This window comes from Lithobates pipiens, unplaced genomic scaffold, assembly GCF_037356315.1.
Source record: "Lithobates pipiens isolate NorthernLeopardFrog02 unplaced genomic scaffold, aLitPip1_a1.2 Scaffold_3, whole genome shotgun sequence".
NCBI classification, from domain to species: Eukaryota; Metazoa; Chordata; class Amphibia; order Anura; family Ranidae; genus Lithobates; species Lithobates pipiens.
In genome coordinates, this window is record NW_027507790.1 from 100,775,055 (window position 1) to 100,803,001 (window position 27,947).

At 40.9% G+C, this 27,947-nt stretch overlaps 1 protein-coding gene across 3 annotated transcripts in view; it reads left to right on the forward strand.

Moving 5' to 3' along the window:
- Positions 1–1,880: 1,880 nt before the first annotated feature.
- TCN2 (transcobalamin 2) overlaps positions 1,881–27,947 on the forward strand; it is a 37,178-nt gene continuing 11,111 nt past the window's right edge. The window contains exons 1-9 of one of the 3 annotated variants that reach the window (XM_077462088.1): positions 1,933–2,029; positions 11,315–11,451; positions 13,795–13,864; positions 16,282–16,459; positions 16,676–16,821; positions 18,666–18,821; positions 21,896–22,071; positions 25,672–25,852; positions 27,298–27,475. In XM_077462088.1, coding sequence (XP_077318214.1) covers positions 13,798–13,864; positions 16,282–16,459; positions 16,676–16,821; positions 18,666–18,821; positions 21,896–22,071; positions 25,672–25,852; positions 27,298–27,475 — 1,082 coding nt within the window. In that variant the 5' untranslated portion in view covers positions 1,933–2,029; positions 11,315–11,451; positions 13,795–13,797. Of the gene's footprint in view, positions 2,030–11,314; positions 11,452–13,794; positions 13,865–16,281; positions 16,460–16,675; positions 16,822–18,665; positions 18,822–21,895; positions 22,072–25,671; positions 25,853–27,297; positions 27,476–27,947 lie in introns of all 3 variants that reach the window. The other 2 variants (XM_077462089.1, XM_077462087.1) reach the window with 2 other exon arrangements.

Sequence of the window (27,947 nt, forward strand, 5' to 3'; positions counted from 1 at the left end):
AATCGGCTTATCTGGCTCTTGCTTAGGGTTGCCACATGTCCGGGATTTACCCAAACAGTTTGGGTTTTGAATCATGTGTCCGGATTTCGGTCCACCTGAAACCTGGACACAATATTCAGACAGGAATATAGCGCAGAACAGTGGCTGATAGGAGGGTGAGAGGGCACTATGCACGCCACATTACTATTCTCTTTGGAGCGCCGAAAGGTGTCCCAGGTCTTTTACAATCCTGTGCTAAAAAAAAAAAATTCTGCTGTGCACTGCTAAAGTGTTCGGGTTTACCTTGAAGAAAAAATGGCAGCCCTACTCTTACTCCCTACTACAGCTCCAACTTTACAAGTAGTCCCTCTGCATTACACTCTGATGCTCTGGGATGGCGGGTCAGCAAGCCCAGACCGCAGTCTAGCAATCACCAACTTCGCGATCTACTGGTTGCTGATCCCTGATTTTGCAGAAATCTGTTCTTCATGAACAGAGCTTTTTTTCTCAGAAGATAGGTGCAGGAACTCCCTCCTTCCAAGTCACCCTTCGTCTCTGCCCCCTACCCACCTCTGAGCAGTGTCTCTTGGCTCTAACCCCTACAGACTTCCCAAAATCGTCCCTTTTAGAGAATACAAAACAAAGTATCATTTTGTGCTACTAAGTAATTTGTATGGCATTTGATAGACCCCACCCTTGTAGACCCTCCAGCAACAATAGATCCCCCACACAAAAACATAACCCCCAGGAACAATGCCCCCCCCCCGCAACAAAATTTCACCCCAACAACAATAGACCCCACCAGCAACAACAGATCCTCCAGCATCCAGCAACAGTAGACCTTTCCCTCAATAGTAGATCTTTTCCAGCAACAGTAGACCCCCTGCCAGCAACAGTAGACCTGCCCAATAACAATAGACCCCCCCACACAAAAATAGACTCCCAACAATGACAACCGACCCCCAACAGCCAGCATCAATAGACCTTCCAGCACACCCCAGCAATCCTTGCCAAAAATTACATTCAGTTTTAGAGGTGCCAGTGTTCTGGCATATAGTGTCCTGCCATGATATAGTGTCCGCCCCGTACTGCACATGCGCAGTGCTTGCGCAGTACGGAGCAGAAGAAGCTTTGGAAAATCTCCGAAGATGAACGGCGCCTGCACCGTGAGTCGAGGTGGTAGCCCCACCATCCAAGCGGACATAGGGCTGGGAAAATTAGAGGGCCCCTCGCAGGCTCGCTTCGCTTGCCACGCTTCGGCCTCTGCCTCGCTGTGCTCGGCTCTTTTTATTCCAGCTCTATGTCCACTTGGATGGTGGGGCTAGAACCTGGACTCACGGCGCAGGCGCCGTTCATCTTCGGGTATTTTTGGAATATGTGTGTGCTGTGTACTGTGCATGCGCAGTACACAGCTGACACTATCTGATGGGGGACTGTATATGATAGGACACCGAAACTGCGTTCCCCGCATTCCCGCTGAATAAAAGCCCTGTTCAGGAATCTGCTTGACCTGGGTCCGATCTTGCTCCTTATGGATCGGTTCGCTCACCTGTTCTCAATATATTCTAATGCCTGATTCTTACACATAATTATGTGAGAGTGATTTAAATAGATCCTAATGTAAATGCACAACATGTAATTTGTTGCTTTGTCCTTAGATCTGCATGAAAATGAATTGAAAACGCGTTCACTCAAAACTGGTAGAGAAGTGAAGAACAATCTTCAAAAACAAGAAAAAAACTATAAAGGAATAATACAAGTATAAATAATAAAAAAGATCTGTAGCTTATTCTTTTGGCATAAGTAATAGAAATGTAACAAGGGAAAGAAAATAAAGGTCTAGCTGGGAACTGCAGCATCAGAAACAGCCTGTGAACTCCCAGTTCCACCTTAAATACTTGGCTGTGATAGGTGAGTGGGAAGGCTTTCAGGAAGTCATGTGATCAGTAAGTAACAAAACAATCCCAGGATCTGATTGAGTTCAAGCTTTCTTCTATCTTCCTGTTCCAAAGGGCTTGCCAGTGTTGTAAATCTACAATAAGGCGAACAGGTATGTGCTTGCAAATGTAATGTTCTTCTAGTGTAACTAGTGGATATATATATATTTTTTTAAGTCTTACTAAAAGCCTTACATTGCTAGAGGGAAGTATGATCACTCTTTTGTTCCCACTGCATATATTGTGAAAAGAAACAATGCTGATTTACTCAATAAATGGTGACAACCGTATCTGATTTCAGTGTAGTCCAATCTGTGATTGCGCTGGGTAGCTGCACAACGGACATTGATCTTTTGCAATGATGGGGGCATATAGAATTTGTCGCTTCATATATTAAAATGATTTTGCGTCCTCCTTTTTATTTTTTCCAATTGTTTTGTTTTATTTTCTAATGTTTTATCTGAAATTAAAATGAAGATTTTATATATATATATATATATATATATATATATATATATATATATTTTATAATACATTTTTTTTTTTTTTTCTTTTTATTACCATATGAACAATATGTTATGAGACATAGATGCTTTTGCACAAGCATTCGCACTTAGCATGAGGCTAACTAGGTAATTTAGAGGCTTCTTGCACGTGTTTTTACATGTGACTTGCAGTACAGGAGCAGATCTTTTGCATTTTTTTTTTTTTTTGTCCTCCATAGACTTTTAAACAAGAGCGTCTGGAAAACTCCTTACTTGCGCTTGTATTTCAGGTACTTCCATTTTAAAGCCTACGGCCAAAAAATGCACGAATCTGCTCCTGTACGACAATTTGCATGTACAAATGCTCACAAAAAAGGGCTACTAACAAGCAATTCTGCTCAAAAAAGTTTATGTGCTTTTTTGGAATTTCTTGAGACAAGTAACACAACGCTTAGCTGTGAACGGGCCCATTGAGAAAAATAGAATTCTTCAATTTGAGCGTTTGCTGGAAATTGGGAGTTGAGCTGCAAAATGTCCAGGTGTGAATGGGGGGGCTTCCAGTGTTGGCAGCTCTATAAGGGGTGCCACTCCCCCCCCCCCCCTCATCCAGGCGTCTGGCCCCCTAATCTATATGCGGGGTGTCGGACACATGGATTCCAGTGGGGTTTATTTTATTTTTTAGCAAGTGATTGGAGCCAGAGGCCCTAATAGACTTCAAAAAAGGGTGGGCTCAGAGCACTGCTCCCCGTGCACACCCACTTGTGTGAAGATAGCGAATGAATATTCAATATTATCTTCCTTAATCTCCTCCACCTGGCCAATCAGGAAGCCCTATCGGTCAGGGAGTCTTAGGTGTATGGATGAGCTCCAGCGTGTTCGCATGGTCCACGTGCAGAGCCCGCCAGGAAGTCGGCGCAGCGCTGCGCTAATCACAGGCAGTGAGACATTGCCCCAATTCGTGGCTGCAGAGATCGGGCAATATCTGACTGCCTGTGATTAGCGCAGCGCTGCGCTGACTTCCTGGCGGGATCTGCACGTGAAGTATGCAAACACGCCGGAGCTCATCCTTACTTAGGTGTGATCGCTGTCTCCTGGGGGGTTATGGAGTTAGTTTGTGCCCTCCTCAACAAAATAGTGCCGCCAATGGAGGCTTCTGTTGTAATTTTCAAATGTAACAATTTGATAGGTGTTAGGAAATAACAGGAAAAGTTGAATGTTGTGGTACAATCCATCAGCAATAAAAACCAGAGACATTGTAGGGACATCTCTTCAATCCCAGGACTGTTCCTGGAAATCAGGAAATTACACATTTCCTTACTAGAGGTAGGCTAAGCAATATGTAAGCAGATTACACCAGACATGCTGAATGGTTTTCGGTAGTGATTTGATATTATAAAAGGGGGTCAAGCCTCCCAAAAATATATTACATTTTTTAATGGATATCAATGGATATAATCACTTTGTATTTTGCAATATGGTGATGGTACCTGTGGAACATCAAAACCATACCTGTTTCATCAAGAGGAGTGAAACTTTATGGCATATACAAATTGGGGGTCTGCCTCTCCCTCTCCCCTAAAACCAGCCTGTATGTAAAATTTGGTGCTGCTTTGCGTGTCTGTATAATTGTTTACAGGGCCGTTTTTTAAGGCAGGGCAAAAGGGGCAGCTGCCCTGGGCCCTGTCATTGTTGTGGGGCCCAAAGCAGCTGCCTCATATTTGCCAACTATCCTGGTTTAAATTCCCTCATCCCTTGAGGTTTTAGTCCTGTGCCCCAATATCTCAGTGTGAAGTGCTGCTACTAATGCTGCCCAGCTCTGCCCTATTGTTGTGTATGGATGACTCACCTGCAGACCCTGTTTACATGTACATCACCAGCATTGAAATGTAAATAGCGGCGACTGGTGGTATGTGTGTGTGTGTGTGTGTATATATATATATATATATATATATATATGTGTATGTGTATGTGTGTGTGTGTGTGTGTGTGTGTGTGTGTGTGTATATATATATATATATATATATATATATATATACACACATCATGTGCTGTAACCTCTAGCAACTAATCAGTGAGCTGTAATGTGTGCTGTAACCTCTAGCAACCAGCCAGTGAGCGGTAATGATACACTGTAACCTCTGGCAAACGATCGCAATAGCCGCCTGATCTGATTCAGTAACTGATTTTAAGTCTAGCTGCTATTTATTGTATGTCTCAGAGCAGGTGGAGAGCGAAACTGCATGGAGGGTGCCCCAAGAAAAGTTTTTGCCCAGGGTCCACTCAATATTAAAGATGGCCCTGATGGTTTATGCACATTAGACCATAAGTTAAGGCAGTAGAGACTCATGTGATTCTCTATATGCTGTAAGCAGTACAGCATTTAACCACTCTATATAAATAGATTGACTGGTCTTTTTAAGTATTATAAGTCTACATATAATACTTTATTCATTTATACCAGTATCTACACTGCCTTGAAAAGGTATTCACACCCCTTGAAATTTTCCACATTTTGTCATGTTACAACCAAAAACGTAAATGTATTTTATTGGGCTCTTGCATGATAGACCAACACAAAGTGGCACATAATTGTGAAGTGGAAGGTAAATGATGAATGATTTTCAATGTTTTTTTTTACAAAGCAATATGTCTAAAGTGCGGCGTGCAGGCCTCTTTACTCTGATACCCCTAACTAAAATATTCAGAAGTCACGTAATTAGTAAATAGTTCACCTGTGTGTAATTTAGTCTCCATATAAATACAGCTGTTCTGTGAAGCCCTTGGAGGCTTGTTAGAGAACCTCAGTGAACAAACTGCATCATGAAGGCCAAGGAACACACCAGACAGGTCAGGGATAAAGTTGTGCAGAAGTTTAAAGCCGGGTTAGGTTATTAAAAAAATAAAAAAATAAAAAAATAAAATCCCAAGCTTGGAACATCTCACAGAGGACTATTCAATCCATCATATGAAAATGCAGAGTATGGCACAACTACAAACCTGTCAATACATGGCCGTCCACCTAAACTGACAGGCTGGGCAAGGAGAGCATTAATCAGAGAAGCAGATGAGACCCATGGTAACTCTGGAGGAGACGCAGAGATCTACAGCTCAGGTGGGAGGATCTGTCCACAGGACAACTATTACTCATGCACTCCACAAATCTGGCCTTTATGGAAGAGTGGCAAGAAGAAAGCCATTGTTGAAAGAAAGCCATAAGAAGTCCTGTTTGTGAGAAGCCATGTGGGGGACAAAGCAAACAACATGTGGAAGAAGGTGCTCTGGTTAGATGAGACACAAATTAAACTTTTTGGCCTAAAACCAAAACGCCATGTGTGGCAGAAAGCTAACGCTGCACATCACCCTGAACACCGCATCCCCACTGTGAAACATGGTGGTGGCAGCATCATGTTGTGGGGATGTTTTTCTTCAGCAGGGACAGGTAAGATGGTTAGAGTTGATGGGGAAGATGGATGTAGACAAATACAGGCAATCTGTTAGTCTGCAAAAGACTTGAGACTAGGTTGGAGGTTGACCTTCTAGTACAGTGGTTCCCAACTCCAGTCCTCAGGCCCCACCAACAGGCCAGATTTTAAGTATTATAAGTATTAAAATAATACTCCCCCAAGTATTACCTTGGGGAGATGCAGACTAGAATACTGCAATCGCTGAGCAGCAAATTATATCACCTGTGATGTATTTCAGTTATCTTGCAAACCTGGCCTGTTAGTGGGTCCTGAGGACTGGAGTTGAGAACCACTGTTTTAGCAGGACAATAACCCTAAGCATACTGCCAGAGCTACAAGAATGCTTTAGCTCAAAGCATAGTCATAGGTTAGAATGGTCCAGTCAAAGTCCAGACCTAAATCCAATTGAGAATATGTGGCCAGACTTGAAAATGAAAAAGAATAATGGGCAAAAATGTCACTCTCTAGATGTGCAAAGCTGGTAGAGACATCCCCATAAAGTCTTGCAGCTGTAATTGCAGAGAAAGGTGTTTCTACAAAGTATTGACTAGGGGGGGCTGAATACAAATACACACCACACTTTAGACATATTTATTTGTAAATAATGTTGAAAACCATTTATCGTTTTCCTTTTGTTTCTCAATTATGTGTTGGACAACTTTGTGTTGGTCTATCACATAAAATCCCAACAAAATATGTATACTTTTTTTGATTGTAACATGACAAAATGTGGAAAATTTCAAGGGGCATGAATGAATACTTTTTCAAGGCACTGTATATGTGCATAATTTATTTCTATTGCCTTGTTTGGCACTATAGAATGGAGGATGACACAAACTGAAAATCAGGTCAGTACGTTCATTAAGTCAAAGGCCACAGTTTAATGCAGCTATTGCACATTTTCCCTACTACTTCCCTTTTACAAATGCTGACTGTGCCTTTTATATATTCTGCTGACAGTCTGTACTATGTAACACTGTTTATCAGTGCATGAAATTCAACAAATATCATGGCAAAAAATTAGATCACCTTGTGGTACCTACTGTTCAAAATGTTTTTTTTTTTTTTCTTACTGTCTTGGCATTTTTTATTTGATATGTTTTGGAACAGACAGTAGTGTGTGTGTGTGTGTGTGTATGTATGTATGTATGTATGTATGTGTGTATATATATATATATATATATATATATATATATATATATATATATATATATATATATATATATATATATATATATATATTATAAACATTTTTACAGTTCAGTGTGGAGGGTGAACAGGGGCAGAAGGTGGGGGTTTACATTAATTAACCACTTTCAGACCGGACCAATTTGCTGGTCAAAGACCAGACCACTTTTTGCGATTCGGCACTGCGTCGCTTTAACTGACAATTGCGCGGTCGTGCGACGTGGCTCCCAAACAAAATTGACGTCCTTTTTTTCCCACAAATAGAGCTTTCTTTTGGTGGTATTTGATCACCCCTGCGGTTTTTATTTTTTGCGCTATAAACAAAAATAGAGCGACAATTTTGAAAAAAACGCATTATTTTTTACTTTTTGTTATAATAAATATCCCCCAAAAATATATAAAAAAACATTTTTTTCCCTCAATTTAGGCCGATACGTATTCTTCTACATATTTTTGGTAAAAAAAATCGCAATAAGCGATTATTGATTGGTTTGCGCAAAAGTTATAGCGTTTACAAAATAGGGATAGTTTTATAGCATTTTTATTAATAATTTTTTATTATTTTTTTTTTTACTAGTAATGGCGGTGATCTGCGATTTTTATTGTGACTGCGACATTGTGGGGGACCCATCGGACATTTTTGACACATTTTTGGGACCATTGTCATTTATACAGTAATCCCTGTATACAAATGCAGTGATTCCTGTGTAAATGACACTGGCAGTAAAGGGGTTAACCAGTGGGTGGCAGTGTAGGGGTTAAGTGTTCCTAGGGGTGTGTTACTAACTGTGGGGGGGTTGGGCTTTCATTTAGTGAACACTGATCTCTGCTCCAATCACATGGAGCAGAGATCAGCGTCACTAGTTGCTAGGCAGAATGAAGAAATGCTGTTTACAGCGGCATTTCTCCATTCGGCCGCTCCGTGAGACGATCGGGGGAATGCCCGCGGCGATCGAGTCCGCGGGTCCCTCGACCGGACTCACAGGGGTCCCGACCAGCGCGGGAGCGCGCCGCCGGCGGCGCGCTCCCGATGGCAGGGCGGCAAATTTAAAGGAACGTACATGTACGCCCATTTGCCTGCCCGTGCCATTCTGTCGACGTACATCGTCGTGCGCTGGTCGGCAAGTGGTTAAAGTCCAGTAATGCCCTCCTTTGCTCTCTATACTCGGCAGTGTCTAAAATTAGAGGCCAATCAGCTAATAACGTTAAAGTGTTTATAAACCCAGATCCTGCATTCACTATATCTGGTCTCACACAGTACATAGAACATGGAAATACAATTTGTTTTAGCAAATCTAAACTGATAAATACTTTTTCTCATCGGCAGTCATGTGACTTCTTCTATCAGTTCCTAGTAAAGCTTGTAAGAGGAGTTTTTTCATTTCCCCCACGATTGTCCTATCAGGCTTTAAGACCCCTAATCCTCTGTATGGACAGTGCTGATCACATGCAATCTCCCAAGAAGAAAAAAAAAAATTATATATATATATATATATATATATATATATATATACTCTAGCAATACACACAAAATTGAGCATGTGCAGCCTGACTCCAGACACTGTCTTATCCGAACTTGTCCAGGGGAGACCGTGCTGGAGGGGAGGATCTGTGTATACACGATCAAACAGCCTTTTTACAAAATGCAGAGGATTAACCATTTAGTTTCCACAGTGAGTATAACCAGCACATGCTATTTTGCATACATAGACTGATTATACTGTTGTGGGTTTAGTCAAACCACTTTGACCTACAGGTAAGCCTAGATTAAGGCTTACCTGTAGGTCCAAGAAATATCTCCTAAACCTACACGGTTTAGGAGATATTTGCCAAAAGACTGGCACTGCTGTCTACGGAGCATGCACCGTAGACAGCGGCTCACTGAGCACACCGCAGTTAACGGTGATATGCCGCAAGTGGCGGCTCCCATGTGCATTCGCGGGAGTGACGTCATTGCGGCTCTGTCGAATGACAGTGCCGGAGCAGCGAGACCCACCAAGAAGATGGAGGCTCCGTACACAAGGGGACAGCGGTGACTTTGCTGGCTCCTGTGTCAGATGACACATATTGGACTACTATGCTATGCATAGTAGTCCACTATGCTTTACCTTTGCAGGGAATCAAAGAGGAAGTAAACCCATTAGGGTTTACTTCCTCTTTAAGATTTACTGTTGCTAAAGGGGTAAGAACACAGCAGGAATGACAGACTGTGCAGAGGGAACACAGATTAGGGAGGGAGAAAAGAAAAGCAGGACAAACTCTGATGCCAGGGAGATGCAAAAGAGTTAATCTTAGAAGGACAGTATCTTATCTCCTTGACATGCTATCCTTTCATGTCATCAGCAGCTTGTGAACTTCAGCACTGTAAACCATCTGATAGCCTTCTTCTTTAACTAAGCCAAGGCATAAACTCAAGGCTGGAAATGTACATATTTGAAGAAAGTGACATCTAGTTTTTGAGACCAAGTTGATGGCGAGAGTTTCCAATAAGGAAGTGACTGCTCCGGGCTTCGACAAAATGGTGGTCTTCATTCAGAAGAAACCGGAGCAATACTGGAGGCAATTTACAGCACATAGTTATTTTAGTAGCCTAATTATTAATGTGAAATAAATGTGGTTGTGTGTTTGTTTGTTTTTTTTTGTTTTTTTTTGTTTTTTTTTGTTTTTTTAAGAACATTAATTGTTATCAAACTGGTATGGGTAAAGCTTCACTTTAATATAATAAGGAAAAAGGATTTGGGACTTTATATGAGGACATTTTGTTGTACCTCCATACCCAAAATTTAGATAATTGAGAGCAGGGTTTGGAACTTTATATGAATCATGCAACCAGGGAGGTAGCATAACACAATGATGGTGGATAAATCATGATTGTGACCATTTATATTGCATTGTGACATAATACATACAATATAATACAGTAAAAATAAGGAAACTTTTTAATTCCATAACATAATAGCATATTGATTTAGCAACATATTGGTATCACAGTAGTAACATCATAAAATCGCCAGACTCATTGATGAGTGTCTCCACAGTAATAGGTATATTGTGTATTCGAGTTGGTAGAATCTAAAAGAACATGTAATATATGACTGTAACATAGAAAGCATCAAACATCTTGACGCGTTTCATGGCTACATTGCCACTCTTCAGGAGCAGATGCGGTATAGATGTCTATAAAATTATTAGGTAGGATGATTAGAAAGAAAAATGATACAAACTCCACTCATACTTACAGACCAGTCATGAGTCTGAGCACAGGCAATGGAGGGCAAGGGCCAGGCCAAGTGGATCATTAGCCCCAGGAGCTGAGTCAGTGGTCCCCATGACACATATGCAAAATCCAACAAGGAAGGCATACCCCGGGAATAGAAACACAGACACACACACACACTCTCCAATGACGGATAAGGGTAGTGAGAGCCACATGTGTAAAAAGCCTATCTATAAATAGTGTAATGAAACATAGGAATGTCTATATAAAGTTGGCTATTTCTTAGTGCAAAGTATACTCGTATGTGACCAATAGGTAAATAAGTAGCAAAAAATTAGACGGGAAGCATATTGATGGGTCATAAAGAGGGATTAATGTGTCCCAATCAAGGGAAATGGATAGTGTGGGAAATGGAAACAATCACCAAGGAAAATTGGGATATGACAATAAGGGGGACACCAAAAAACCTGTATGATGTGAGAATAATTATATAATTTGCCAAATAGTACCTAGAATTTCCTGTGTAGATGACCCAGGCCAGTAATGCCCAGTGTCCAAAAAACGTGAACCCAGGGAATGTCTCATAGGGTATATGGAGTACAGTTACTCCAATGTGGCTGGGGATGACCACCAACGTCTTGCAGAGGTCAAAAGGAAGGCACGGCTGCAGGCACTGAGTTTGCATGCCAGTACATCATGAAGACCACTGATTTAAATAGCACCATGTCTGCGTGCTAGCGCCACTAGTGATGACGTGGCACGCGGGAGAGCGTGGCGTTGATGAGAAACGTGATGCCCGCCCCATCCTCGTAACACTTTAATATAACTTTGTCTCCCTCTCATACTGCAACTTAAGCTTCTCTGACTTTTTTTTTTTTTGCCCTACTACAGTCACACAGGCTCATCATGGAGTGAATTTGACGTGATTACACACATTTCTCCCACTCTCATTCTCACCTCTCTAGAATCGATCACATCTATTTTATTTTTTTCCCCCCCCCCATTTCTTTCCTTCCCATATTTCTTCCATCTCTATATTGACAGTCCCGTGGTCAGACGACAATCCTATTCTCATCTGATGCAATTCATTGGTAAATAAGCCATGCACCTCGTCCTGGAACTGAAATAACTCCCTTGTTTCATTTTCCTATCATTTGGAAGATCTTAAAGTGAGTGTAAAGGTTTGTGTTATATATATAATTTTTTTTTTTTAAATGACAAACCTGTTCTATTTACCTGCTCTGTGCAGTGGTCATGCACAGATCAGCCCTGATCCATTCCTCTCTTTGGGTCCCCCGCTAAGCTCTTGCTCCTGCCAAGTGCTCCCATACCAAGATGCTTGCTATGAGGGCACTCATGCCTGCTCACTCCTGAGAGCCATGCCATGTGTGTCCATAAGAGACACAGAGCGGGTCTTGGCCCTGCTCCCTCGTCACTGGTTCTGATTGGTGGGAGTGAATGGTATCTGAGCCAATGAGAAGGCAGAGAGCCGAGAGGGCCTCTATCATGCACATTGTGGCTTGTGATTGAGCTCAGTGCGTTGCAATAAAGAACGTATAGCACTCTCTGAAGGAGAATTTAGATGTGGCCTCTAGACTAAGCACTTGACAACTTTTAATAGACAAAGAGTGGAGCGTATCTTTGCGGATGTGTACTTGTGTTTTACCAAACCATAACGAATGTCACATGTGCTGGATGTGCCAGATCTTTTATTCTATGTAATAAAATCAGTTCTATGCTTTTTCACCTCTTTCTATCTGGATCTCCCCCAAAAACATCCCATTCCTGACAGGTTCTCTTATAACTGATTGGCGCCTTTCCTCATCAAATCAGCCAACTCACACCGAGCGACCCACCTCCTCTTTACTCCCCCCCCCCCCCCCCCCCCCCCACCCCCAAAATATGTTCAAATGCAAACCCTCAGTGAATAGCTGCAATCTTTGACTGTACTTGCACATCTATCAGATACCATAGTTTCATGCCCATGCCTTTTTCAATGCCCCCTATGCCCTCTGTTATTCATTTTGGCCCTGGAACCCTTAGTTGTGCACATCCACCAGCATGCAGACATTAAAGCACTGGGAATATCCTGCATCCAACATAAGATCGCTCTATTTGTGAATGATATGCTTCTATACATAACCATACCTCCCTCCCTAATCTATCAACACTCCTCTCCTCTCCCAGTTTGCAGCCCTGTCTAGACTCTATGTGAACCCGTCAATCTGTGGCACTAACTGTTTCTCTTTCTGTTAACTTTACTATTTTCTTTAAACTCCTTATTCCTTTAAATGGACCTTTTTTCCTTTCCATATCTGGGTATTATACTCAACGCGCACTTACGAATCACTTCTTCACTACTTTAATAGGGGCTCTTCAGATACTACCATGCACCCTGGGGCTGAAAACATTGACTACCAGCTTATCCGACAAGTATCAGTTTATATGTTCTTGATTTATATATCCCTATTAGCTAAGTTCTGAATGTCTTTGTGTCTGTGAATTCTGCCTGGTTCTTGCTTTGACATAATACTGCTCTGTGCACACTTGGCTTTGGTATATTGTTCTTGTGTGTTGTTTTTATTTTTTATTTTTTTTATTTTTATTTCTTTTGCCCCTTGTCTCTGTACACTTGCACCATTTCAACATGTAACAATTTTTCTTATGTCCAAATAAAACTTTCTTTTGGTTTTAAAAAATTCCGCTTTTGTTGCAATACTTCTGTGCCCCACAGACATGTCCAGTTGTGGCTGCTACTCTTGACTGAATGGTGCCCATTGTAATCAACCACTTTATCATCAGACCTGAGCAACTTTAAAAATTAAATTTAATAATAAAGTCCATACTTCTCAAACAGCCATGAACACAGAAAAATTACTGAAAAAAACGAAGCCATGTAGATCTCCTGCTGTTCTGTGTATGTAAGCTATATGCTATTAAAAAAGATTCAGTGGTAAAAATGAATTTTATATATGGTGTCAGACACTGTATTAGCTTTACTCCCATTGGGAGAAAAAGTTTAATTGCCAATTTAATTTTATTGCTTTTACAGGTCTAGTATTAAAGTAATCGGCTCTTCAACTGAGTTTCGCCACTAAAGTGGCGCTGTAAGCACAGGCTCACTCATATTTCAAAGCACTCTTACTAAAACAAGTAGGAATATACTTTTCTAGCAGTATGTGTCGTGAAAAACTGCAGTTTTGCTGATTCCCCCAGCCACTGCAAGTATTCCGCTGGTTGGATGTGCCGAAAAAATGGTTTCCCCAACTGCATGGCCTGTAGTGATGTGTGAGTCATCAGAAGGAACCACAGCATGCAGTGCAGGAGCAGATATTTCATGCACCTGGAAGTTTAGTAAACTTGCAGCCGCAGGGGAGCAGCGAAGCGGCAGGTTACCGGAGATGTGCTTCTCTTAGCAGGTATGCTTTAAATACAAGCGATACTGTGTTGATGAGGTCACACTAATAAATGCAGAAAACCCTGCGTACAAGTATTTTTATTTAATAATGTAGCCCTTTTTGCAGATAATGGCTCTCATTTGGCTGGTCCTGGTGATCTCCATCCAAGTTTTTATTGTTCAAGGGAAAGTGTTTGGTGAGTAAAATTTATTTTATTTTGGTGAACTTGTTAGTAGGTTATCCCCTAGTGACCAGTGGGGAGTACTACAAGCCATTACAGCACAATATTAACTTAAAGAGGAAGTAAACCCTGATGGGTTTACTTCCTCTTTTTTTCCCTGCAAAGGTAAAGCATAATGGACTACTATGCATCGCATAGTAGCTCATTATGTGTCACTTACCTGACACAGGAGCCAGCGAAGTCGCCGCTGATCCCTGTAGTCCGCCGCATCCATGTTGCTGGTGGCGTCTCGCAGCTCCGACGAATCACAGCGGCGAAGCCGCGATGACGTCACTCCCGCGCATGCGCACGGGAGTCGCGTCTCGCAGCTCCGCCGCTGCCACTCGGCGAAGCCGCGATGACGTCACTCCCGCGCATGCGCACGGGAGTCGACAAATTTGGCAAATCCATTCATGGATTTGCCGCATTTAGTGCGCCTGCGCGCCGCTGTCTACGGCGCATGCGCCGTAGACAGCGGTGCCCATTTTCGGGCAAATATCTCCTAAACCATATAGGTTTAGGAGATATTGCTTGGACCTACAGGTAAGCCTTAATATAGGCTTACCTGTAGGTCCAAGTTGTTTGGAAGGGTTTACTTCCTCTTTAAAGTGGAAGTCCATGCAAAATCTAAAATCCCTGCATCTATAGACGCCAGGGATCTAACACCAACCCTGTAAAGAAAAGATGAGTGTATTCTATAGCTTTTTTGGAAGCCTGCACCGACCTGTCGCCAGTGCCAGAAGCTCTGCATAGGACACGGAGGACAACGACTGTGAAATGAATGGGAAGTGACGTCACCCATAGAGTTACTGTGGGGCTTCCGTTGTCTTCCGTCTCCTCTGCACCCGCCTACACAGAGAAGCCGCAGTTGACAGCTCAACGTGGGATCTGGTCGAAGCAGGTCAGATCAGATTCCAAAAAAGTATGTATTTTGCATTGACTTCTACTTTAAGAAAGAACTCCAGCCTTTCCTCCCCAAAACCAATGCATTGTACATATAAATGAATCACAACCCAACTGTCAGTTTATTTGCCACTTATCTCCTTTAGCTGTATAAAGCAGGTTTCTGTGTCTGTGATGTCACTCCTCCTTCTGGCTAAGTTTCAGAATTCTCTGACTCCTGTTTCCTTCCCTCTCCAGTCCTGATACTACACACCCCATGATCCTTTGATGCCTCTGTAGTTTCAGGGTGGGAGTCACTTGTACCAGTTCTGGGAGTTGATGTGGTGGATCCTAGGGTTACTGTGGGTGTTTCTGGGCCTTCATGTGGATGTTGAAAGGTGTAAGTGTCATACCTCCTCCTGTGTCATTACTGTAGGCAGTATGCCAAAGAATAATGGCAAGACTACAGAGGAAGGGCTATGGAAGGATATTATGAAGGGGTTTCCTTCATAAGCAAATGAATCTCTTCACAAAGCGCAGTGCTCAGGGAGGTGGGATCTAAGGGGTGGGACTCTCCCCGTTCACACTGGTCGGCATATTTAACTGGGGAGGATTGAATTCTAATTGTGATTTATTCAATCCTGCCCAGCAATAGCACAGCTAGATTTCAGAACGGGCTCTGTATAAGGGTGTTTCCTTCTTGAATAATTCTGTGATTTGTAAGGCAGAAATTGGGAGGTTAGGACTCTTCCTGTAGGTATGACTGAGTGGGGTTGAATGCTAATTGGAACGTATTCAACCCACCATCAGAGCTGTGAAGGACATTACATCATTTGCAGAGTCTGAAAGACTACAAAGGGGAGTGTTGGACTCTAGCCACTGCAGGAAGTGGCTGTGGAATAGACAGTCTATCAGCAGGATATACAGAGTGTCACATGGTACAAAGCCACAACTAAACCCAGAATATCAGGGTATCTGCAGACAACAGAGCAACATGGTATCGTGGTACAGATCTATGCTGGGACTGACAATTCCATTCAGTTCTAGTGAAAAAGTTGGAGTTCAGCTTTAACTTTGTGTGGGTAGACCACACTCTGACCGCATTACACTACACTTCAGAGCCCCACACTCTCACATTCATAAGGCCTGTGTTTTCTCCTGTGCCAGTGGTCTATTTTCTACCTGTCCCGACACATGACTTCCAAAGTCATTTTGAGAAAGCAGCAGCAAAAAGCAACCACGTGTCTCCATCAGCTTGACTCAGTTAGTGGAGAACAGTTAGTGGGGAGTTTTTTTTATCTTAATTCAGGGAATGCAATAAGGTAAACTGATAAGCTGTAAACAAACATTGTCACTTTTTCCTGAATGGGCAAGCTAACTGGATCTCTTTAGGCTGCCTAACAATGTCAATTAACTTGTAGATATGTTCTTTGTGAATGAGGTTTTAGTAATTTGCACTGGTTCTTGACCTGACTTTTTTTTTTTTTTTTCCTCTTAATTTTTCTATAAAGAAATACCAGAAAACCAAAAACATTTGGTTAGAGAAATAAATCAAAAACTTTTGATGGTAACACATGATAAAGAGGCAAATCCCAGTGTGTATATTGGACTTCGTCTTTCTGACGAGCACAATCTGGAAAAGGAGAATGAATACGTTCAAAAACTAAAGCCTGAGGATCTTTGCAGCAGGTAACACGGAGTAATTATTCTACACCATGTTTTATGATTTATGGATGCATGATTCAAACCATTGTGTGCTTTTGCAGCTAAATCCAAATTGTGACTTGCTAACTTGTACTTTCACCATTTCATTGAAAAGTGGTGAGCTTTTTTTTTTTTTTTTTTTCTTGTATCTGTGTTTTTCTGATAAAAAAAATTAACTGAGAACAATATTTGTCTTTGTAGCAGCTTAAATACCAAGGATGTTGAGCCAAAGACGGGACTAATCGCTCTTCACTTGATGGCTCAGAAGGCTTCCTGTGATATCACTCATAGAATCAAGCTAATCACATGTCTGAAACATCATCTCCTCAAAGAAAAGGAAAGTTTAGGTAATGACTAGGCTCAGACCTCTCTAGCCTTCTCTATCATGTATAAAGGATACTACAGAATTCGTTTTTTCAGTTCTGGGTAGTATGGGTTAGTATTGTTTGCTGTACTGTAAAAATCTTATGGGACAAATTGACATTGAAAAGAACCCAGACTCTGTGTGGTGAATCCTGTTATCTAAGCAGTTATTCAAGCAGGGTAGAGATCAAACCTGTTAAGCTGATCATACATTTTTAGATAATTTTTTTGTTTAGCCTGCAGGCTGAAGGAAAATTATGTAACCGATTCCTCCACCTGTGCTTACCAGTGCATATGGATGAATCCCACCTATCAGGCTGTTGCATTCTGACAGCTGTTTACAGTGGTTGTAAAAATGAGAGACTTTACAATCACTTTAAGGACACTCAGTGGGGTGGGGAGGAGGAGCCAGGAGTGCAGAACTGGAGGACCATTGCTGCTCTGTGCAAAAGCTTCACACAGAGCAGAGTAATGCTGCGTACACACGATCAGACTATCCAGCGGACAATCTGCCCGTGTGTGGGCTCCAGCAGACTTTGAAAGAAGTCTTGACTCAAAATCGTCTGTGTGCTAGTCTGCTGGACTTTTGAAATGAACAGACTTGCCCACATACGGAGTAAAGTCCGTTCATTTTGAACGTGGCTCCAGGTAGACAGGACTAGCGAAGGAAGTCAATGTCGCCACCTCCACCTCAGTGATACCATATACAATACAGTGAGATATTCGTGATAGACATCCAAAAAAGAATACATAAAAATAATTTTATAGTCCACTATATAAAAAACATTGTCAGTGACATCAATCCATTTAGCAATGACTGTACTATAAAGAGAAAATGCTCAGCATAGAAACTCGATAAAAACTTAGCATTCACAGAGTTGCCAACACAGCTTTAACATCTCTAGCTGAATTGGGGACATGAACAGAAAGGGGCGATGGAGAGCAGCAGGATCAACCATATTTTTTTGCAGAATACAGAAAACAAATCTTAAAGTGACTGAATGTGAACAGCATATACAATCCAGCATTTATAGAGGGTTTTTGTATGATGTGGGTTTAGTGACAAGTTTTAGAGAGTCGAGTTAAGTATCAGGGTTACATTAAGTAACGGGGGTAGGTTAAATTTTAGGAAGGGGACGGGGGTGGTTGGGCTTTAGAGGAGTTCAAGTAAGGGAATAATTGGGTATTGGGGTCAGTCTAAGGACTGGGTTTTGTCAAGGGGTCAGGTCATGAGGGACACTTTTCACTACCCAAAATAAGTATTTTTTTGTGCTGAAAACCAAAGTACTGAGAATTACATATCAGTATATTAAATACCTTTCTCAGATTATGCCAGAACCAAGCAGTGAACAATGTAAACTTATATATATTTACACACACACAGTACATTTTAAATAGTTCCCCTATTTTTGGTGTGGTTTTCCTATTTAAAGTATATTGAAAGTCATTTTTTGCCATTTTGGATGGAATGTGTCGCCTGATTCTTTTCTTGTTCCATTTGGAAGACCTTCATTCACTTACTATTTTGTACACACAAGTAAGTGATAGGAGATCTGTTCATAGTTGTCACCAGGACACGTATACTCACCGAAATATTTCCCATCTATTCCTGTTCAGATGACCACTATAAATTTTGGATTATTCCTCGCTATCCTTCTAGCACGGAGTACTCCCTCAGTGGGAACACAGGAATCAGAGGTTCTAATCCCACACCACTCTAATCAAAACTACTTTGCCTACTTTACTGTAATTTTGATAGTTTCAAATGCTCATGTTGCTAACTCTGTACTTGTGGTAAATGTAATTTCTTTCTGTTTCCACTTAACAGCGCTATATGGTAAACCATTAACCAGCTATTATCAATACAGCCTTGGTATTCTGGCATTGTGTGTTAATGATAAGTTAATCGATAAACATTTTATAAACAAGATCACCTACGCTGAAGAAAGGAATCAGTTTATCCATGGAAAAACCATCTCAATAGGTAAGATACAGGGACCATGTAGAATGTATGAAAATAGGTTTCTGATTTGACTTCACTAGCACAGAATTCTCCCAAACCAGTCCTCAACCCCTGCTATCAGTGTATGTTCTGTAGATGTCCCTATATATCCACATTTATTGTCTCCAGTATGTTGTGCGTGTGGACATCCACAAAACGTGAACTGTTGGTAAGACCCAAAAGGTTTTAAATAGAATACATCATGAAGGAAACTGGTGATTTAGTTAACTTCTTGTGCATTATGTTATGATTTTAGCAAACATGGCTCAGCACAGAAACAGCACTCGCCTAATACATTCTAAAATAAAAACCCTTTAAAGTAAAACTAAAGGCAAAACCATCTTCTCCTTCTCTGGATAGAGTGGAGAGGTATTAGAGAAACTATTGGGTTTTTATTGCTGTGTGTACCAACATTGGGGAGCTTCAACTTTTCTATTTGTTCTGTATGCTATTATCATTGAAAAGGGATTCACCTGATTTGCAGAGATTTCCTCTCACTTTATTTTTGCCTTTTTGGATCAGAAAGTGAAGGTACATTTCCACAATGGGAGACAGATGGTTAAAAAAATCTGACAGGGGTTACAATCCTCCCTTACTCTAAAATGAGAGAGGAAAAAAAAAGTTTGCCTTTCAGTTCTACTTTATCTTAACATTACAAACCAAAGGCAGACATATGTAATGACCTATTGGGAGGTAAGAAGGGACAGGTCCAAGAATCCTTTTATTGGAAAAGGGGACACTATTGTGTAGGGTTAGCTGCCTGTATTTCTTGATCTAGTGATCATTTTCATGTGCAACTTTAACAGAAGGTAACCTCTGTGTATTTAGGTTTGAAGCATGTGAATTGTTCTGGGTTGTGATGGATTTGTTGTAAAGTCAAATATTCATCTATTTATTTATTATAAAATTAGATTAGACTAAACGGAGTCATTATTGTTGGGAGCAAATGCTTCACATGGTGTGGTGGGTTAAATAAAAAAAATAAATAAATAAATAAATGGTCATCTATGGCCATTCTCCTGAAATATCAAATCCCAGGATAACCTGCTAGCAAAGCAAACTTGTAAAACACACCACTGTATTGCTGCCCTTGGGCTCTACGGGTTTGATTTACTAAGAGTGAAGAGTGCAAAAACCAGTGCAGCTGTGCATGGTAGCCAATTTGCTTCTAACTTCAGCTTGTTCAATTTTAAGCTTTGACAAAAAAAAAAACCTGGAAGCTGATTGGTTTATTTATTGTACCAGATTTTGCACACAGATTTTGTACCAGTTTAGTAAATCAACCCCTATGTGTCAGAGATTGTTGGGAGTATACAGGTTTACTTGAAAGGTCAATTTTACCAATGCTGTATTAAAAATTGTTTGTTAGTTACTGGCAAGTTAAAGTACAACTGAAGTCTTTCTATGAGCTGTATAGGTGATATAAGCATCAGCTCTGCTATGCTAAATTAATGTAATTTCTTAAATGTGCTGCCCTTTTGATATATTTAAAAAAACAAAAAAAAAAAACACATTTTCCCTACCTCTACATTGAAACTGGAGGAGACAATGGGCAAAGGGTTTGATGGACAGGTTCAATCTGCATTCCAACCTGCGCTCTCAAAACCTTTTAAGTGACTACATTTCCCATCATTTTTTGTGGCATTTCCTCCTGGTAGGCATTGTGTGACAGGCGAGATTAGGGAAGTAACAGTCACTCAGCTAGAAAGAGGGTGTGCCTTTGCTGACCATCTTAATTGCATGACAGTGGATAGCGCCACATCACGCTGTAGTCCTAATGGCTAGAGAGGATGCAAACTGTAACCACAAAGTATTCTGGGGGAGGGCGGTAGAGTGGTCAGTTAACTGGAGGGAATGACAGCCATGGATTAGAGCAGTGGTTCTCAACCCTGTCCTAAAGTACTCCCAATAGGTTATGTTGTGGAAATTTCTGTTGGCTATAATAGCTGTCCAAAATACCAAGTTATTGACTCTGACTCTGATTTAAAGCACCTGTGCAAGATAAAGGAAAACCTGCAAACATTGCCTATTGGGGGTACTTGGGGACAGGGTTGAGAACCACTGGATTAGAACACTGTTTATATAGTAGTCACATTATTCTTGATTTGTTATATGGACAGATCCTAACTTTGCATTACATTGCTGCTTTTAGTTTGCATTTTGTAAAGGTGTGCCTACAGTTCTATTTTAAATCGCATGCTGCCTTCTTATATGTGGATAGGAAAGTCCATACTTCCAAGTCTTGCCCAACAGCCACAGTGCCCTAATAGATCTTCCATTAGAGAGAATAAACTATTAGAGTCCAGCTACAGCAAAGTATTATTGAGGACAGAGACACAAAGTGTTTGGGTGGGGAGCGTGTCACCAATGCAGTGTAAGGTCACAAGAAGCTACCATGTGATTCAACCCACTGATATCCATACAAAATTGTGTATATTGTATTTAAATTAAGTAGTTATTGCTAGTAAATTCTAAGCTGCATACAAATGACTTGTTGAGTTGCTCTTATGTTAGAAAAAAAAACTCTTCCAGCTCATAACAGTTTGGATTCTGACCTTCCTACTTCATATACAGCTGTGTGTTTGTTTGTTTTTTTGCCCTTGTTCATATGGGACATATCAATGGGCACATCCATGTGTGGGCCGTATTTACCTACATAGGGATGCACAAGTGTTGCATGCATCTCTGTGCAGGCAGTCCCATTTATGTCAACTGGGACGCAGTGGCTGCACAGATGTATGTATGCATTCTGGGCCATGCACCCACACAGATGTTAAATTGGGGGCAGTGGCTGTATATGTGCAGCTGCTGAGTCCCAAGTGTCTTGTATGGGACTGCCTACATGGGATGCACTGAACTGTGTACATATACCTGTATGGGTAAACACTGACCCCGCACGGGTGGATACATTGATATTCCCCATGTAAATGAGGCCTGGACTAAAAAGGAGAAACTGATCGACCGTTATGGTCAAAAAGAAGCAACTTTTTTTTTTTTTTTTTTCCCCAGCATCTGATTTGTATGGTAATATGCCTCCTTATGTTCTACCATTACAGACACCGAAGCCATGGCTGGTTTAGCACTCCTATGTTTAAAAAATTCTAATAAGTATCCTCGTGAAGAGGTCGTCTACATGAAGAAGGCTATAAAAAGTATTAAAGACAAAATTTTGACCTCACAGGGCACTGATGGGCAATTAGGAAACATCTATAGCACACCTCTTGCTGTACAGGTAAGCCTGCAGAGATTGTTTCGCTCTCACAGCTTGCCATCCAGATTACTTGAAAAATTGTTTCGGTCATACTGTATATCTTTTTATCTATTATAATGCTCAACATTAAAAATTTTTACATTCCGGACATGATTATATGGAATACATAGAGCTCGTGTAGTTTTAGCAGTAAGTTCTCGAAGCAGTTACAAGGTTTTAAAGCTGAACTCCAGACAAACTGCGAAATACACAGACACAATTTCATTCTTAATTTTAGCTTCCTGAAATCCTTACAACTGGGTCACATGCAGCTACCTTCAAGTGATTGGACACTGACAAAAAACAGCTGCTGGGAAGTCCCCAATTCCCCCGGCCCCCTCCCCCCCCCCCTCCCCGCATATATACTTTCCACTCAGAGCTGGCCTCAGGTTTTTATTTTTTTCTCTCTAGCATCCTTAGGGGATGGACCTCTTTTGTCTGCTGAAAGAAGCTTACCTTCTTGTATGGAGTTGTTTTGTTTTTTTTTCCCCATCTTTCTATGTATTTTTTATTTATTTTTTTCTCCATGAGGATTCTTCTAACGATGATTGGTTACACCATAACCACTGCGATAATCCCTTGAGGGTATGCCCATTGTGGTGGGCGTAACTAGGAGGGGGTAAATCCCCTTTATTCCTGCAGCTGGTTGGTGAGTACAGGGCAGGAGCCCTTTTAAACATTCATTTCAAGGTGCCATAATTGTTTGTTCCCTTAGGGGTATTTTCCACTGTTGTTCCTCTGTGGAGTGCAGTATGGAACCATATAGTATTGAAGAGCACTTGCAATGGCACGATTTCACCTGTTCTAAATTTTAGAGTGGCACTCTACTGTGGCTGGGTGCAATGGTGCCTGGGCAGCCTTTGGCACATACTATGCCTTTTTGCAGTGTCAGGTCAATGGAAGTTTCTGCACCAGTGCAGTCCAGTGCCTGTCTGTACCCTTTTAGACTTTGGATGCTGACTAGTGCACATGCCCTGGTCTCATGGGCACAATATTAGCAGTGATGCTCCATACCCCTGTATTGTGGCCTATGGGTGCTTGCAATGAGGCACCCCTCCTCCCACCCCACTACTGCAGAGGATTGGGAGTACCCCTCTAGGGCTGGAATTAGGGAAATCTATTCCTCTTCAATCCTGGAAAATTTTCAGTTACAACCTGTCAGGCTGGGGTGCGGTCCTGTACACCCTCTTGGTGCAGGCGACATAGTTGTCAGAGAAAGCTGTGGCCTACATCAGTTATCAAGAATGAACTAGGAGCCCCACTGCTATAAATGTAGCCTTGATTCCCTCATGGGCAGAACTTCACATCTTGGCCCTGTCTGTTATCCCAGGCATCAAACTGTCAGGTGGACTTTCTCAGTTGTCGGCATCTGGAACCAGAAGAATGAGCCCTTTTTGCATGCAATTTTCAAGCACTTTGCCACAAATGGGGAACAGAAGACCTTGAACTCCTTCAAAAATAAACTGGCCTGGTTTATCGCCAGGTTCTGTGACATGGAGCATTTGCAGTGGACATTCTGACTCCATGGTATCAGTTTAGGCTGATCTATGCCTTTACACCCCTCCAGAGTCTCCCTCACCTACGTTGCAGGATGGTGATTGAGGGTACCCTGGTGATTCAAATCGCACCAAATAATGGTACTTAATCAGGCTCCTGGCAGGCGCCCCATGGGAAGTTGTGGCTTATACAGACTTTCTGTCCCATGGCCAGTGATTTCCAAAAGATTTTTCAAAACTCCCCCCACCAGGAAAGTCCATATCCTGTAAATTGCACATACCAGCATTACTCCTCCTGTTTTAAATGTTGCATGCCCTCCCATTAGTGATCCAGTTGTTTGGGGGGGGGGGGGGGGCTCGCCACAAAAACCATTGGTCTCTCATCCCCCTCCATTCAGCTGTTTTTTCTGGATGAGCTGAATAATACACTAATGCACCTTTTTATCAGCTGCTCCAGGCCGTTCAAACAGCGTAGCACTGCTCTATCAAAGCTAAATAGCGGCTACTGCAAGTTGTTTTGATTGCTTGAGTGGTTGAGCTCAGGTAAAGTAGGAGAGAGCCCACTGTTTACGGTTTCTCCAGGAAACATTTTAATGGCAAGTCAAAAATCCTTTTAAATGGTGGCTGTTTTTATCTGTGAAGGGATTTCTTTTTCTGTCCATGCAGTCCTAACATTTGCACAGCCCTGCCAGACTGCACAGGTGACTTGACTTTTTTTTTTTTTTTTTTTTTTTCCTATTCTGGTTAAGCAAGGCAGCTAGGTCACCTTCCCACATGCACCCAGTAATTGGATAGTGAAGGAAAAGCTGTATTCTGATGGGGCCATCACTCTGCTCTCTCCTTCTGTTTCCATATCCTCTGTTGGTTCACAACACACCAAACTGTCCGCTTGCAGCGTTATAGCGTTATAGCCAATAGATGGCTACAGGACAGCGCTCTCGTTTTATGATCACTTTGTCCTTTGGATAGAAACAAAGTCTTTTTGGTATTTTTTCACTTGTTTAGAAAAAAAAAAGTGGTGATTAAATACCACCAAAAGAAAGCTCTGTCTATTTAAAAAAAAAAAAAAAAAAATATATATATATATATATATATATATATATATATATATATATATATATATATATAATCATATTGGTAAAGTGCTGCATGACACTGCAATTCTTATTCAAAGAAGGCGGTAAAGGTGGACAGTATTGAAGTGGTTAAAAAAAGTAAATTTTTGTGTTTGGTTATATATATATATATATATATATATATATATATATATATATATATATATAATATATAATATATATATATATATATAATATATAATATATATATATATATATATATATATATATAAAAATAAATAAAAGCTGTGTGAGGGATCTGCCCACTGGCCATGCAACTCATTCACAGTCCTCTGCTAATGGAAAACTACAAGGTTCGGCAGCCTTTGCGGCTGTCGGCTTGTAATTTTCAGTCAACTACTACGGTGCTGTGAACTCTGTGGTAGTTCATTGAGTCTTCCTGTCCAAATGTATCGGGTTGCTCATACAAGGTACGAGCAAGCTGATACACTGATAGATCTGCAGGAGACCCGCATGGCATCAGCGATATGCTGATCACTAGTGCTATGCTTTACAGGCTCCCAATACAAAAAATAACAAATGTGCTTTTTTTTGCAAGTTAAAAATAAATAAATTTGCATTTATTTTATATATATATATATATATATATATATATATATATATATATATATATATATATATATATATATATATATATATATATATATATATATATATATATATATATATAATAAATTTTATTTTTTTAACTTATCCTATGCTTAGACATAAGCCTGGGATTTCCATATAGTCAGATAAATCAATGACAAATAACAAATGTTTGCGAAGGGGTATATGCACCGACACAATACATTGAAGAAAGCAGTGCCCCATTCCGCAGTAGAAAGCCCCATGCAAAACACTGAAGACGGGTTTTTTTTTTGTTTTTGTTTTTGTTTTGTTTTTTGTTTGTTTTTTTGTTTTTGCTTTTTTAAGAACTTGGTAACATCAGTAAAATTGTTCTTTCCAAGTTCCTCTTAGCACTTGGTGGTCAAAGCGGCAGAGAACCTTCTTCCAAAGCAATAAGAGCCTTACTGGAAGCAGTGGTCCAAGGGAAGTTCTCCAATCCAATGATGATGTCCCAGTTATTACCAGTGTTCTACCAGAAGACCTACCTAAATCTGGCAAATATAAAGTGTGACGCATCCACAAGTACGTGAGTGACCCAGGGTTGAATTTAAAAAGTCATATAAAATTTGCAAATTGTTTAATGTTTTATTTAAAATTTAGATGCCTAAATGGGAGTTTCACTTTCAAACACTAAAACCAATACAGTGTTGCATAACTTCCTGTGAATATGTAAGTTTAACCCCATTTTAAGCTTTTGTCCAAATGATATAAAAAAAAAAAAAAAAAAAAAAAAAGGTTCAGCGTAACAGTTTATTGTCCCTTTTTTTATTTCCATAAACCAGTCCCAGCAGAAAAGTAAATTCCTTGCAGTATGCTGAAGAGGACCCCTGTGCTTTATGTAAGACCTACAGCTTTCATATTAGCTGTAGGAAAGAAAGCACTGCTAATTGGGGAGCTGTAGGTCTGTAAGTGTTCATTCACACTTGCTCAAAATACTGACGATTATGAAACACGCCTATAGCGTTAATGCATGTTAATAGGTGTGGTTGAGAAGAGTTTAATGAGCATTAAAAATTCTCCCCCAAATGCCCTATGCATGTTTACGGTGTATTTGACAAGCACTTTTGGCTTGTTAATGCCACACCACAAATGCCTACTTGTTAAGGTGCTGGCCAGGAAGCCGTCCGTCGCATCCTTAACCAATGAGTCATCAGTGGGCTTCCCTGCTGACTGCTGAATGTAAAAACAAGCATTGCCGGCAATAAAATAATACAAAAAAACCCCCAAAAAACAGTCTGGGGACCCCCCAATCCGTAGCAGGCCCTTTGGGTCTGGTATGGATTTTGAGGGGAACCCCATGCCAAAGCCATACTGGACCCTTATCTTATCATGGAGCCTAGCAGGTCAGGAAAGGAAAGAGCGAGCGCCCCTCCTGAACCATACCAGGCAACATGCTCTCAACATATGAGGGGGGACTGGTGGTTTGGGGACAAGATCTTCTTCCCCACACTACTGGACTGTGGTTGTGGGGATCTGCAGGCAGGGGGCTTATCGGAATCTTGAAGCCCCCTTTAAGAAGGGGGGGGGGACCCAGATCCTGCCCCCCCCCCATGTGAATGAGTACGGGGTACCCATTCACCAAAAAAGTGTTAAGAAATAAAAACAGTTTTTTGACAATTCCTTTTATTAAAAATAAAAACTGTGCCCCAGTGCAGGTCCATTGTCAATCATGATGCCTGCCACCACCACCGACCCCAAAAAAAAGAGAAAAGCTTTGACGTTACTGACCCAGCATGCATGGGTCTTTGGTGTTGTGTTTTATTTTTATTTTTGCCAGCAATGCTAGATTTTACATTGAGCTGTGGGGGTTATTAGAAAAGTCCTGATTAATTGTCGCCAATTGTTAAAATCGTGACTGTTGCCAGTAATTGTTGTGCTGTCTATGCCCACTCTTTCCCTTGGCCTTAATATTCATTTATAATATCTGTAACAATATATATTGTTTGTAAACCTGTTCTTTCCTTTAGATAAGCCGCTGTCGATCCCTACCCCTCTTCCTGCGCTTGATGAAGTTGCCATTGCTGTTAAGCCAATTCATGTCCGACTAGTAGTGGAAGGTCATAATTTCGAAGAAGTCATTGAGGTCCCTTCACAATCATCACTTCTGGATGTCCTCAACGCTGCACAGGAGCATTCAAATTTTTCGTAAGCTCTCAATTATGACCTAATTTCAACATATGCACTATTTTTTTATGATTCTAAGGGGTTTTGTCCCTTTTTTTTTTTTTTTTTTTTTTTTTTTTTAAGCCTGAATTCTGGGATAAGCAAATACTGTCTAAATACAAGCGACTTGTCTATTCTACCTTTTAATGTGTGTGTGTGTGTGTGTGTGTGTGTGTGTGTGTGTGTGTATTTCTTCCAGATCCTATGTGGTAGTTTAGTGTGATGTCACTGATACTTTAGCAAGCTAATCTTTGGGTTCAAAAAGGCACTTGGGGCACCCAGTGGATTTATATCCCTTGTGACTTATGCTAAATTTGATTGAGTTTGTTTTTTTTTTTTTTTTTTTTTTGTCATGTTTTTTCCTTTTTTAATAATTCCATAGCATCTGGTTTGTTTGTGGTTTTTTTTTTTTTACCAACAATTTTATGCTGCAAATGCCACGTTCTAGCGACCA